Source organism: Penicillium chrysogenum (assembly GCF_028827035.1).
Source record: "Penicillium chrysogenum strain IBT 35668 chromosome Unknown utg000001l_segment0_segment0, whole genome shotgun sequence".
NCBI classification, from domain to species: Eukaryota; Fungi; Ascomycota; class Eurotiomycetes; order Eurotiales; family Aspergillaceae; genus Penicillium; species Penicillium chrysogenum.
Window position 1 is genome coordinate 3,559,044 of NW_026622749.1, and position 12,039 is coordinate 3,571,082.

General features: G+C 49.4%; 7 protein-coding genes across 7 annotated transcripts; 3 read left to right on the forward strand and 4 right to left on the reverse strand.

The window, feature by feature from the left end:
- Positions 1–311: 311 nt before the first annotated feature.
- On the reverse strand, positions 312–1,943 carry N7489_001416 (UDP-N-acetylglucosamine diphosphorylase; the record flags this gene model as incomplete). The annotated part of the gene is made up of 3 exons (XM_056707171.1): positions 312–383; positions 434–1,168; positions 1,230–1,943. The coding sequence occupies 3 exons, from the start codon at positions 1,941–1,943 to the stop codon at positions 312–314; spliced, it is 1,521 nt and encodes a 506-aa protein (XP_056571473.1).
- Positions 1,944–2,337: 394 nt separating this feature from the next.
- Positions 2,338–3,855, reverse strand: N7489_001417 (PPIL4 family peptidylprolyl isomerase; the record flags this gene model as incomplete). The annotated part of the gene is made up of 4 exons (XM_056707172.1): positions 2,338–2,694; positions 2,750–2,946; positions 3,003–3,703; positions 3,776–3,855. The coding sequence occupies 4 exons, from the start codon at positions 3,853–3,855 to the stop codon at positions 2,338–2,340; spliced, it is 1,335 nt and encodes a 444-aa protein (XP_056571474.1).
- Positions 3,856–4,450: 595 nt separating this feature from the next.
- On the reverse strand, positions 4,451–4,654 carry N7489_001418 (uncharacterized protein; the record flags this gene model as incomplete). The annotated part of the gene is made up of 1 exon (XM_056707173.1): positions 4,451–4,654. The coding sequence occupies one exon, from the start codon at positions 4,652–4,654 to the stop codon at positions 4,451–4,453; it is 204 nt and encodes a 67-aa protein (XP_056571475.1).
- Positions 4,655–5,650: 996 nt separating this feature from the next.
- Positions 5,651–5,914, forward strand: N7489_001419 (uncharacterized protein; the record flags this gene model as incomplete). The annotated part of the gene is made up of 1 exon (XM_056707174.1): positions 5,651–5,914. The coding sequence occupies one exon, from the start codon at positions 5,651–5,653 to the stop codon at positions 5,912–5,914; it is 264 nt and encodes an 87-aa protein (XP_056571476.1).
- Positions 5,915–6,436: 522 nt separating this feature from the next.
- On the forward strand, positions 6,437–7,936 carry N7489_001420 (uncharacterized protein; the record flags this gene model as incomplete). The annotated part of the gene is made up of 4 exons (XM_056707175.1): positions 6,437–6,577; positions 6,629–6,736; positions 6,808–7,236; positions 7,286–7,936. 4 exons carry the CDS (start codon positions 6,437–6,439, stop codon positions 7,934–7,936), a joined length of 1,329 nt encoding a protein of 442 aa, XP_056571477.1.
- Positions 7,937–10,083: 2,147 nt separating this feature from the next.
- On the forward strand, positions 10,084–10,419 carry N7489_001421 (uncharacterized protein; the record flags this gene model as incomplete). The annotated part of the gene is made up of 1 exon (XM_056707176.1): positions 10,084–10,419. The coding sequence occupies one exon, from the start codon at positions 10,084–10,086 to the stop codon at positions 10,417–10,419; it is 336 nt and encodes a 111-aa protein (XP_056571478.1).
- A 392-nt stretch (positions 10,420–10,811) lies between these two features.
- N7489_001422 (40S ribosomal eS24 domain-containing protein) lies at positions 10,812–11,903 on the reverse strand (the record flags this gene model as incomplete). Its single annotated transcript, XM_056707177.1, has 3 exons — positions 10,812–11,195; positions 11,284–11,531; positions 11,743–11,903. Coding segments are annotated over 3 exons (486 nt in total), but the record flags the coding sequence as incomplete, so codon positions are not given.
- Positions 11,904–12,039: the final 136 nt, after the last annotated feature.

The window sequence follows — 12,039 nt, forward strand, 5'->3', positions numbered from 1 at the left end:
CTCCAAAGAGAAAGCACACAAAGAAGAGAGGAAAAGTGGAAAAAGGACAAACTCGTCAAACGGCTTTAGCTCCCGGGCCTTTCCGTATTGCGTAAGGCGTTTATTTACTGTTCTACATACATTTAGGTATTCTATATCTTACTAGGTACATATTGTAACATACCTAGGTATATATATGTACTTTATGAATGATATTGGAATTCCTTACCCCCTACATTCCTACAGTAGATCCATTCCCCAAAAAGTGTCACAATGCAATTCATTTCTTCGTTCCAAGAGATCCAAGATCCGACTGGTTAGACATATCTAATCTACTCTTCCCGCTCCAGGATGGCCGGTGCCTTAATCTCCCGTCCCTTGAGGAATTCCAGGTTTTCACCGCCCTGCAATGTACGTTAGTTGAGAGATCAAGAGGGAGATAGAAGAGACATACGTAGCTGATCAGAGGAGAAACTTCAACACCAACGGCCTCGCCATCCGTAATAACAATACCACCAGCAGCCTCAACCCATCGCTGACCTTGGGCCATGATATCGGCACGGCTGGTATCAGGATCATCCTCACCAGTGCCGCGGGCGTTCTTCAAAGGCGAGAACTCGTCGTGGCGGTGCACCTCGAGGGAAGCGAACTTCTCCAGCGGTGTCATGGGGAATACATCGAAGACGAACTGCTCCAGCTTGATGCCGTTAGGCTTCTCGGGCTTGACGACGTTACCGGACTCGGCATCGACACAGGCGATCTTCTTGCGCGCCACGTGGTGGGGCAGCTGGTGCGCCCAGTTCTCGATCGACTCGAGGAACCGGAAGGAGTAGTAGTGGTTGACGATGTTGGCGGCGCGGTACTTGAGGACATCGGGCTGCTTGGGGTCCTTGGCCTCGGCAGTCTCCTTGTCAATCTCAGAGTACTCGACCACGTCGGGCTTGCCGTTCTTCAACAGGATCAGGCCGACGGACTCGGTAGCGTTGCGCTTGCGCACCACTTTGGTCGCGATGTCGACATTCTTAGAGGCTGCAAAGCCAATGAATACTGGGTCAGCTACCTTGACAAGGCAGTTGTCCACTCCGTAGAGGTGGATGTGTTCGATGCCGCGGCGGCGCATGTCCTCCCGCACACCGGAGACCACGAGGGCCTGGTAGATGCCACCGTTTCCATCGGGAGCCACGGCGGCCTATATTCAGTAGGTCAACAAATCTGTTCCTACACGTGTTTGAGTCACGGATACTACATACCTTGCCCTTGGTCTCGAGCAGGATCTTGCCGTCATTGGAGATACAAGGCAGAACACCCTGCTCGAAGATCATAACATTGCTCTTGTCCAGACCGAAGTAGTTGTTCTTCTCAAAGAACTCCTCGGTGGGTTTGCGGGTAGGCCCACTGGTCATGATGTACCAGGGGATGACCACGTTCTGACCACCGATGAGAGACTGCAGCTTGAGAATACGCTGAGCCTGGAGCTGGAACAGCGATTTCTCGCTCAACAGACCAATGTCAAAGCAGCCCTTGGGGGCAGAGCTGCCGAGCCGGGTACCCTGCCCGCCAGCCATCAAGACCACGGCCACCTTGTTCGCCGCCACCTCCTTCAGGCCGGATTCGTACCATTTCTGGATATCTGAGGGGTCGGAATCGAGGATGGAGGCAGTGGCGACTTCGGGGAGGGGCTCGAGGGTCACGGCCCCTTGCTCGGCGGGAGGAGGGTTGAGGGCCTTGTCGGCCAGCTCGTTGATCCGAGTGGGGTCAAAGTTGGACAGCTGGTGGAAGAGCTGTGACTTCTCGACAGTCGTCAATTCCTCGGCAAAGGCAAAGACATGGCCTTGTCCAGCGTCTGTGTACTTCTTCTGCAGTGCTTGGAACTCCTCCACTGAGGGTTCACGGGGAACCTCTGGAGCAGTGCCCTGGAGTTTTCCAAGGACATTGGAGACAGCATCTTTGATTACACCTGCCATTGTGAAAATATATTTGGTGATAGAGAAACGAGGAGAGATAAAATCGGGAGAAGGGAGGAGAGGAAAGAGAAGTAAATAAAAATAAAAAAACGTGGGGTGAAGCTCGAAGCTGATTAAGTACCTAAGTCACACCTTAAAGTGCACGCCACACTAATATATCTCAGACTATTAGGAACCTAGTGGGCTCCAGTTTATTTTTAGGGATCTGCAAAGACGAATAATAAGGAGTTGTCCATACAAGAAGGTGGCTCGCGAGTGCCGAGTGAAACCTGCCCACTGGGATTCATTACACTAGTCAAAGCGGGGCCTTGGCCTGCTAAGGGGCGAAGTCGAGTGGATATGTTAAGACTACAAAGTACACCGTATTTATTCGAGAATAGGGGATATCTGAATACTATCGTCGCTCACGGTAGCTCCGGTCTCTCCTTGAATCCTTCCGTGAATCCCTTCGTGAATCCCGTTGTGGACTTCGACTATGGGATCGACGACGGTATCGATCCCGTCCATCTCGACGGGGGCTTCGACTCCCTCGATCCCGGCGAACTCGAGTGCGATCTGACGGGGCCTCCCGTGGAGCTCTGTCCTTGTTTCGCTTGTCAAATACATACCTAGCATCATCCTCACCTAGAGGCGTATCGTCCACCTCTCGATACTGACGTTTCGCTTCAAGGTCTGCAACACCACCAAATCCACCTCTCTGTCGGCGCTTGGTGACGGTAGAATTGCGCCAGCTTTCGGATAATTTGGACACCTAGGATATATTAGCATATCGGCCCAGGTAATAGGGGGTGATAAGGGGGTCTTACACTCTGTGAGAAATCCACGTGGATCCGGTGATCATCAATTAAGACACCCTGCATCTTAAAATAGGCCTGTTCACAATCCTTCTGTTCCTCGAATTCAATAAAGGCATATTGTAGACTGTCACCGGTGCGCTTGTCCCGAATGACCTCGCAAGACAAGATTGTTCCAAAGCGGCTGAAAATAAGATTCAAATCCTCATCTAGCATTGGTTAGCACAATCCCACGGTCCTGTGGGGGAATAGAATGGCGACAAACCTTGTGTGACTGGATTAAGCTTGCAAACGAAAAGGATATTCTCCGGTGGCTTGACATCGGCGAATGGCAGATCTCCCACCATCTCCAATGTCAGCGCTTGCGCGCGAGCCTCACGCTCGCGACGTAGCTTGTCCATAGCCTCTTCATCCATATCATCATCCAAGTCCTCATCGTCCGCGATCCTAACCGTGGCCAATTGGGCTTTGGAAGGAACCGGGCTCTCAGGCGGTTCAACCAGATTTGGCGGGTCATCGAAGGGATCGTCAAGGACAGTGGTGTGACGGATGCGAATATCCTTCAGCGGTCGACCTCGGTCGTCAATAAATGATTCATTGATTTTGTCCAGGACATCGAAGCCCTCAACGACCTTGCCGAAAATCACGGCCTTGCCATCTAAATAATCCAGATTGTCTCCAAGTGTAATGATGAATTGACTGGCGGCTAACCGTTGGTCGGGGTCGTTCTTGGCGGGTACCGTGGCCATGCTCACCGTGCCGCGCTCCAGATGTTTCAGCTTGCGCGACGCCTCGAGTGGGAATGTTCTTTTCGACGGTCCGTCCAGCAGACCCCATACTGAAGAACCTCCATCGCTCTCGGGTGCGTCAGGACCGAGCGGGTCGCCAGTCTGGAAGGTGAAGTTCTTTTGGACGCTGTGGACGGGCGAGAAATTGTAGTACTTGAGCTTGCATAGCTTTAAAAAGCTAAAAGCACACAAAATGAGCTTAGTTTCAGGTTTCAGCAGACTGGGTAAGCCAAGGAATGGAGCCACTCACTTGTCACACGCTTTGGGTGCATCATCGACCAACAGGTCGATTACAATGTCGCCCAGGGAGGTCTCTAAAAGCGCGCTCATGGCGGGGAATCGCGACACACCGAATTAGGCGCTTGGTCGACCTAGGACAAACACTTTGGTAATAAGGAGGGAGGTCGGTAGAGACAGAGAGACAGAGCGAATGTGAAAGTCCGGGAAACGGGAAATGCGAAATGCGAGAAGATCATCGAAGCTTCGACCAATCACCGCCCGCGGGGATCCCCAACCGGAGGGAACTGAGCCTCTCGTGTTTTTCTTTTTCTTCTTCTTTTCCCTTTTCTCCCGTTTCTCCCGTTTCTCCCTATTTTTACCTTTGTTTTTACACACAAAAGGATTTCCCACGAATCTATGGGTACGTGCTGCGCAACAGCTCTAGGGTTCTCCGGATGTTCGACCCGGGAGACTTGTGAAACGGTGCTTGCCAATCGAGCGGCATACGTATCTTCCGAATGCCCCCCGTTGGACATAATGGATATAACCTTACGCTTTTGAGATCGACATGCAGCGGATCTTATTAAGGGCCTTGATCGACCCAGGGATTCCAAGTTTGAACTGTTTGTGTGCTTATATCCCTCATGCAGCAGCAGGCCCAGCCAAAAGAAGCATCTCTTGGCAGAAGTCCGAGAGTGACCGATTGTCACTGGTCAATTCCTTGGACAAGCCACAGTACTGTTTCGTCTTCTCTCCCCACTAAGATCAAAGCACCGTCTCGCAGCTCTGGAGGTACACGGTCCTCCTTTGCTTGGACAGTATCATCTTTCCCCCGTGAGCTGTTCCACAACAGAAACGTTGGGAAGAGGAAACGGGCGGCCTCCTGCAGCAGGATTCCAACGGGTACCATCACCACCATATACTAACTTCTTGAAAAGAGCCATACACGTGGGATGGGATATGATCAATCCTGAGCCTCTTTCCCTCTCGCCTTCTGGAGGGAGCTTCCGTCAGCAGCCAGGGGTTGCCTCCACCGTATCGTCTGCAACAAAAGCCAGTCTCAATCCCAACATGTGTTCCTGGCGAGTCAACTCAGAGTCAGCTGGCTTGGCTCTCCAGGGCTTGTTTCTCCTGACTCTTAAATTCGCAATTCCTACTTCCCCCCGGGATGTCGTGCATCGTCAAACCTTGAACTGCCGGAACTTGGTCTAAATACCTACAGACTCCATGAGGTCTAGATTTGTATTTGAGACCTAGACTTTGCCTTCCCCACTGTTTTGGTTTCTCTTTTATGTCTCTCGTCTCTGTCCGAATGTCCTAAGGTGGTAGTATGAGTACCAATGGAAAGAGAGTTGTACTAATGGAGAACTTCTAATCCTTTTTGCCCATGTCATATCTGTAACGAATCCACTTTCTCTCCACATTAGCTCCAATGTGTGAACCTTGTTAAGTATCCCAGAAGTTCATGCATCTCGGCACTTCTAGATTCCCCCTTTTAGCCTTTAGCGTCGAGATCTGGTATGTCAGAACTAATTTCATACCAAGTACGGAGTATACTATCCTCATTTTCTGGACTTGATTTGCTTTTTCGCCTTTCCCTTTCGATCTAGCTGCGTACCGGAAGCGCTAAAGAACGCTGGATCGTCCCCCCATGTCGATCCTTTTAGATCGTCGATCCCTGGATTTTACCTTTTACTAGAGCGCGCTTGGCTCGGGGAAGACCACTCGTGCGCTTGTCAAAGTGACAGGTGTCATGAGAGATTTTGACTCTCTTCTATATTTTCTTTTTCGTTTTTTTACTTTCTCTTCTCTTTCTCTATTGAGACATTTGAAGCATCCTGAGACAGGCGTTTGTTTGTTTTTTCTATATTTTATTATCTGGACCGTTTGCCAGATAACATACACTATGTTCCAGACTCTCGAGTTCAGATCGGACTGTTTACTATTTCGACCTGCAGACAAAAACTATCGAGCAAACATTTGGACGGACGTCGGGTTATACTCCCCCGCGGATCATCTGCAAACAGTAGCTCGGCAGTTGCCCGTTATGAGATACACCAAGTTCATGGTCTTTATCAAGGGAAAAAGAGAGAAGAACTGGCTGAAACACTACCTACCGGAGCAGTCTGTTCTCGTCATGGCTAAGGTCATGTGTGACGTTACGTTGTGAAACCTCTCGTTTATTCTGTTTTTATTGTTTTTATTCTCCTTTTATTCCCCTTTTATATGGGAAACTGGGGGGAATGGCGGAACTTTGCATATAATTTTCCCCTTAGGAAAAATAGAGAAAAAAATACGAAACAGAAAATAACTTGAAGATAAATAAGATAATATCTTAAATAAGGAATAAAAGGAAAAAAGAAAAAAGAAAAGAAAAAGAAACCAGGTCCAGGGTACTTTTGGTAGATGTACTTACTGTGTATGTCTTCCTCTCTATAAACACACATATAGGAAAATAATATATATAATATTATAGAGAAAAGAAAAAAAGAAAAGCAGGGGGCAAAAATATACTATAATATATTATCTATATTATAAAATCATAAGAAAGCAATCACACCGATTGTTACCAAAACATGGCTTAAATCTAGCCCTATTTCCCAGAGACATCTTTCATTTTCTGTTCTTCTCACATTCACTGAACTTCTCTTTTGCATATCCCCTACCTTTGAGTGAATCGGGTGCTATATCAATGGATCACACATACGACCTACCCGGACTAGAAGCCCGGCACAACTCCATTTCTATGGCTCGGTCGATGCGAGTGGCTAAGCAGGACCGTCTTCAGCAAGATGAGAAACCACGGAAACAGAGAAAGCGAGCCCTAGTCGCAGTATGTGCTTTCTCCTTCCTGATCACCTAGTGACTTCTAACCTTTGACTAGTGCAACCGATGCCGGAAGAGAAAAATCAAGTGCAACGGTGATCTCAACACTGGCCTGGCTTGCTCTAGCTGCCGCAGTGTTGGAGCCACTGAATGCCAGTATATACGAGTAAGCCCAAGTCCATATCCACAATATCCACAGAGGGATTCATACTGACCTTCCTTCCTTTTGCTCCTTAGGTCAACTCTTTGGCCCCCGAAGATGCTGCTAGAGAAGCAGCTAGACTTTATGCAACCAAGGGTCAGGGAAGGTCAATCCTTATGGGCTCCCCTCAAATGCGAACTCCGTTCCAGCGAGGAGAAGAGTACGAACTGGATATCCAGTCTAACTTCTCACGGCAACCCGTCGGCATGGACCACTCCTATGATGACCAGTCCGCCAACTACCACGGTCAGACATCACCAGGGTACATGCTATCCAACACTGGGATGCTCGACTATAGCACCGCCTGGGGCAACCGGGCCTGGGATCTCAACGGCAGACCCGAGTTCTTCGAAGAACAAAGCGGCAACATGAATCAAGCCGCATACGGCTTCGTCCTCCCAGGCCAAAGTATGTCCACCGAGATGCCCCAGTCAACAGGGCCAATGACAACGTCCTACGCAGACGTAGACCGCACCCTCCCAACACCCCCCAACCTGCCGAAGCCAACCGCAGTCCAACCTCTCAACCCTCCCAGACGGCCTGGAACGCATGACCCTAGCCACTGACGCAAAGGCCTGGAACGCACGGTTTGCAACCTCCCAAGACGGCCGTACAGTGCCAATGACCGTCCCAAGCAACGGTCTCTACAGTATCAGCCCTTCAGCACGCAAGTCAGCCGACTCAGGCGAAGGAACACCCGACCTCTTCGGATACATCCCCATGTCTACAACAGAAGACCCATCCCCACTGCCCCCAGTCTCATCCCCATCCTCCATGGCCCCCTCCGCTGCAAACCCTCCCTACCCAGCCCTGGACACGATACAGAACACTCTGGGCGAGTACAACACCTCCGACGCACGGCTGGGCCGCACATTCCCACGCGATAGCGGCGCCGGGCAGCGTTTACTCGCGCTGACTTCTGATTGCGCAACCGATGTGTACGGGTATGCGGGCAGTGAGCGCCGGAAGTCGAGGGGCGTTGTCGAGGATATGCGCTGCTCGGCGCCGACGCTCGTTAACGGGTTGCCCTATACGCGTGTCCGACATGCCGACTCGGCGGTTGGTCTGCCGTATGGTTTTTTACCTGATGGGTTGTCGGACTATGGGCGGGTTGATCTGCATCGTTCTCCGATTTCATCGTTGGGACATCAGGGGGCGTATTGAATGACTTCAATGTTTCTTCTTCGCTGTTCGCGTCTTTCCTGGTCGGTCTCTTGCTTGGTCGTTTCTTCTTTCCCACAAGATACACAAAAGAGATACCCATATCAAGGCCGTTTACATCTGCCTTTGTTCTGCCTACTAATGTCTTCTCATGTCTGTTTCTGTTTCTCGTCTGTTGATTTGCTCTTTTGCTGTTATTCTGTTCTGTTTTGATTTTTGCTCTGTCGTCTTGTTCGGTCTGCTTATGTTCCAGAAGAAAAAAACCATCGATTAGGGACTATGATGAGATGCCCATCCTGTCACACCCGTCCATGGAGATTACTCCCTAATACCCCAGTGGCTATATGCAGTGGTTTATATCAGTGGTTCTGTGTCTGTTTCAAAAATATGCTTTTTTCATGCCATGTGTGTTTAGTCTTTGGTGGAATGTCTTATTTCTATTGTTACTACGACTCTCCGGTTCTGTGACATGTCACCATCAACAATGACCTAGGAGGGCTTGTTAATGCTAGTTTTCTGTCTTCTAGCCCTTCTTCAGAGCGTGGAGTTCCTTATTTGTCTTGTACGGCCTATCCAAATAATGTCTTTTACACATCTACTCTGTCTTCCCTCGTCGAGTATCTATATCTCAATCTAGCACTTAACACAACCTTCTATTGATGACCGTATCCCTAATAATATAATACATACAATAAACCCCAACCCCGTGTATCCCCATCCACCTTCATAGTCACAAGCATGGACAGGGCTAACCATGTGCCATGTGCCCTGCATCCCCAGACCAGCACTAGGATCCTCCCCAAGAGTAGCACACGGCAGTACATCGGACTCTCCTGACTCCCTTAACCAGGATGCAGTAATACAATAATCCGACCCGCTATGCCGTATACAACCCTGCCATGGACGTGTCTGGGTACTTGGCTGCTGCAAATCCTACGGTAGCAGATATGTATCTACATCTCCAGTCAGAAGACCGGTATCCCAAATAGAACTAGTACACGTGGAATTGGAATGTGGGATTTCCATATGGCGGAAATGTTAAGGGGAATGTTTGAGAAAGGGAGGTCGTAGGTTGTGTAATCGGCCACATCGTACAAGCGATCCATTCCGAGGGATGTACTTACACAGCCTTCTGGAATTTGGACAGGGTTCTGCTGTTTTTGAAGTTTTGTCATGCTAAATGTGATGGGTTGGTTTGGTTGGTTCCTGCATTGTATGTGTTGGGTTGTTATTTCTTAGTCGGATGGAGTTACTCATTGATGGCTAGTTCGCTTTTAACTGGAGTTAGATGTTATAGAGGCAGACACTGTCTTTTGCTTGGTCTGTATATTTACATAAAGTAACAAAAGTAACGTTATTGCAAAATCATTTCATAACAATTAATGTGTTGGATTGGGGCAAGATCAGCAGCAACGGCTATGCGTTGTCGCTCTGAATTAGGGCTTTAGCGTCTTAGTAAATTTCCTATGTAACCTACAAGGCTAATGCTTTGACAGTACATAGGTATATTTTAGGAGATTTTAGATTTTTATCTTGGAAATACAGAACCTGATTAGCATGCTTGCGCCTACTATAATTTAGCTTTCCAAAAATGGGGACCAATGTTCACATCACGGCGGTTAGTGTTTCTTTTAATAGACTCCCCCATGTCCTAACAATTGGACCACACAGAACCGTGTCGAATCATTATAAATGCCCGCATTTGACTTGTAGAAGCATAAAACTCTAGAATATGTACTTATAGGCAGACTTCCCGTAGAAAATACACACAGTATTATCCAAAGCTGCCACGCTTGACCAGTGAACGCACCAATTCAAGAAACCATGACATTCAGACTTCTGAAACCTCTAGCTGTATTAAGCCGCCAATCCCAATCGCAGTGATACATCCAATCCATCAAGAACCTAGGCGACACATGGCGCACTCTTACCGAGGAAGCATGAATCGAGCCCGAGAGAACGACAGTCATGGCGACCACTTTCGATTTCGTACTCAAAATCATAACCGAGTCCGATAACTTCACAGTCGAGATGATGACAATTAACCCCTTCCCCCAAGCCTGGGTTACCAACCCCGCCTAGACACTACCGCATATTGCCAGACTACGGAACGGACTTCCTCTGGCCAGCCGTTGAGGATATTAGAGAAGATGAGCAAGGATACACCGAGGCAGAGGAAGCACTCGTCTCGTTCCCGTCCGTATAATGCGTGGGTGGATGAGTGGAGCGATAACTGGAAGAGGGAAGTTGAAGGCACGCAGGACTATCGTGGCCCTGTCTTCTCGGATAGAACTGAAGAGGTGGCGTGGAATGTCGCTGGGTATATGTTGGCTTGGCGTATTCTTCTTGCTCCCGGCGTTGGAAGTGTTGTATACACCGCTGGTTCTACAGATTACCTGCTTGAACGGGGGAATGAATTGGCGACGGAGAGGTTCTTGGGGGATCAGATTGAGCTTTTGGCCATGGGGGCTAAGGGGCTACCCTGATTCACTCTTGGCTTTGTATTGATATAGTTGCATTGATATAGACAAGGCCAACTGTTACATCAATCAGTTAGACGTGTCTCAACTAGTATGTCGACGATGCCTCCGCATTTGGGACATAGAACAGAGGGGCACTCGATATAGACTGAGCCTAGACTACGCCGCAGGTCTTCAGTCTACAGTCTCCAGATCCGACTACACCAGATCCATACCTCTCCGTACAAGTACAGTCTACAAGACCGGACCGAGTGAAGAGAAACAAGTAAAATGTAATTTCATCCCGGGCAAACAGCCGAAGCCCGGATTCTCATAACCCCGGCCGTCTTCACGAAGACTGATGATCCCCTCCCCAAAAAAACATACAAGAACCACAACACTGACGCCCTGATTTAAATTTCCATGGGGATCGCCAGCCTTTTTTTCTCGGGAATCACCAGCTCCAACAAGCACAGGAAGAAAAAAGAGTATCCGTCCACGATCTTCACCATTCAACGGGCATCATTTTGGGTTTTAGTCTGATGTTCGCTGAAAAGGAAGATAAACCACTCCCCCCACACACGACCGACCGCACCTGGGTCCGGACAAGCCATAACCAGGTGGGAAACTCCAGAGCCAAAGCCGTCACCGCCATAATCTTTCCCATCGCGCCATGCCGCATCATCGGTCCATGTTGAATCGTGCGAATAGTTACAGACGAGGCGTTTAATCCTTGCTCTTCTTGGGGCCCTTGACCTTGGCGACACCGCGGAACTTCTTGGAGCGGTTCTTCCGTTGCTTGCCTGTAGGGAGGGAAAGGGGTTAGCAAAAAAGAAGGAACACAACATCCATGTTTCGCGATTGATAATCGCTGAGAAGAGAAAGACATACGCTGCTGGCGGGAAGCCTTCTCGATCTTGCTGGCGGCACCGATACGGACGAGACGGTAGTGAGGCTCGAACTTCTTCAGGGCCTCGGAGGAGTCGTAGACCAGAGCGAAGCCGGTGCTCTTACCACCACCGTACTGTGTGCGGAAACCGAAGACGGAGACCTGGTCCTTGTTGGACTTGTACAGGTCGGCCAGCTTCTCACGGAGCTCGTCCTTGGAGACGTTGGGGCGGTTGGGGTGGAGGACGTCCCTAGATATTCGCGAAAAGATGTCAGATCGGGGGTTTTCTGGGTTTTTGATTTGTCGACGCTTGTTTCTGTGTGTGTTGCGATGTTCCGAATTGCATTCCTCTTTCTCTTTCTCTTTGTGCTTGGTGGTTGTCGAATTTCCATATTGCGCGCCTGCCATGCATTTCCCACACACAGATCCAAAACGAGGGGGAAAATCAGGGGGGTTCTTACACGACCATCTGCTTGCGGGCAAGCAGAGGGTTGCGGATGAACTTGCGAGTCCGCAGAGTGACGGGAGTGTCGGCCATTTTGGTGTGTGCGTTGGATGGAGGAAGTGTCGACGGGGTCACTGAGGATGTCGAACTTTCAATTTTCGTGTGGTGTGGGCTCGGCTAGGGTAGACGCTAGCCTGTTTGGGGTATCTGCCTCAGGCTACAATGACTAAGGTTATTTATGCCTGAGGCATAAAGTGCTGATCAGCCCTTGCTTATCACATTCCTGACTCATCCACTCTTTTCGCCGGGGCTC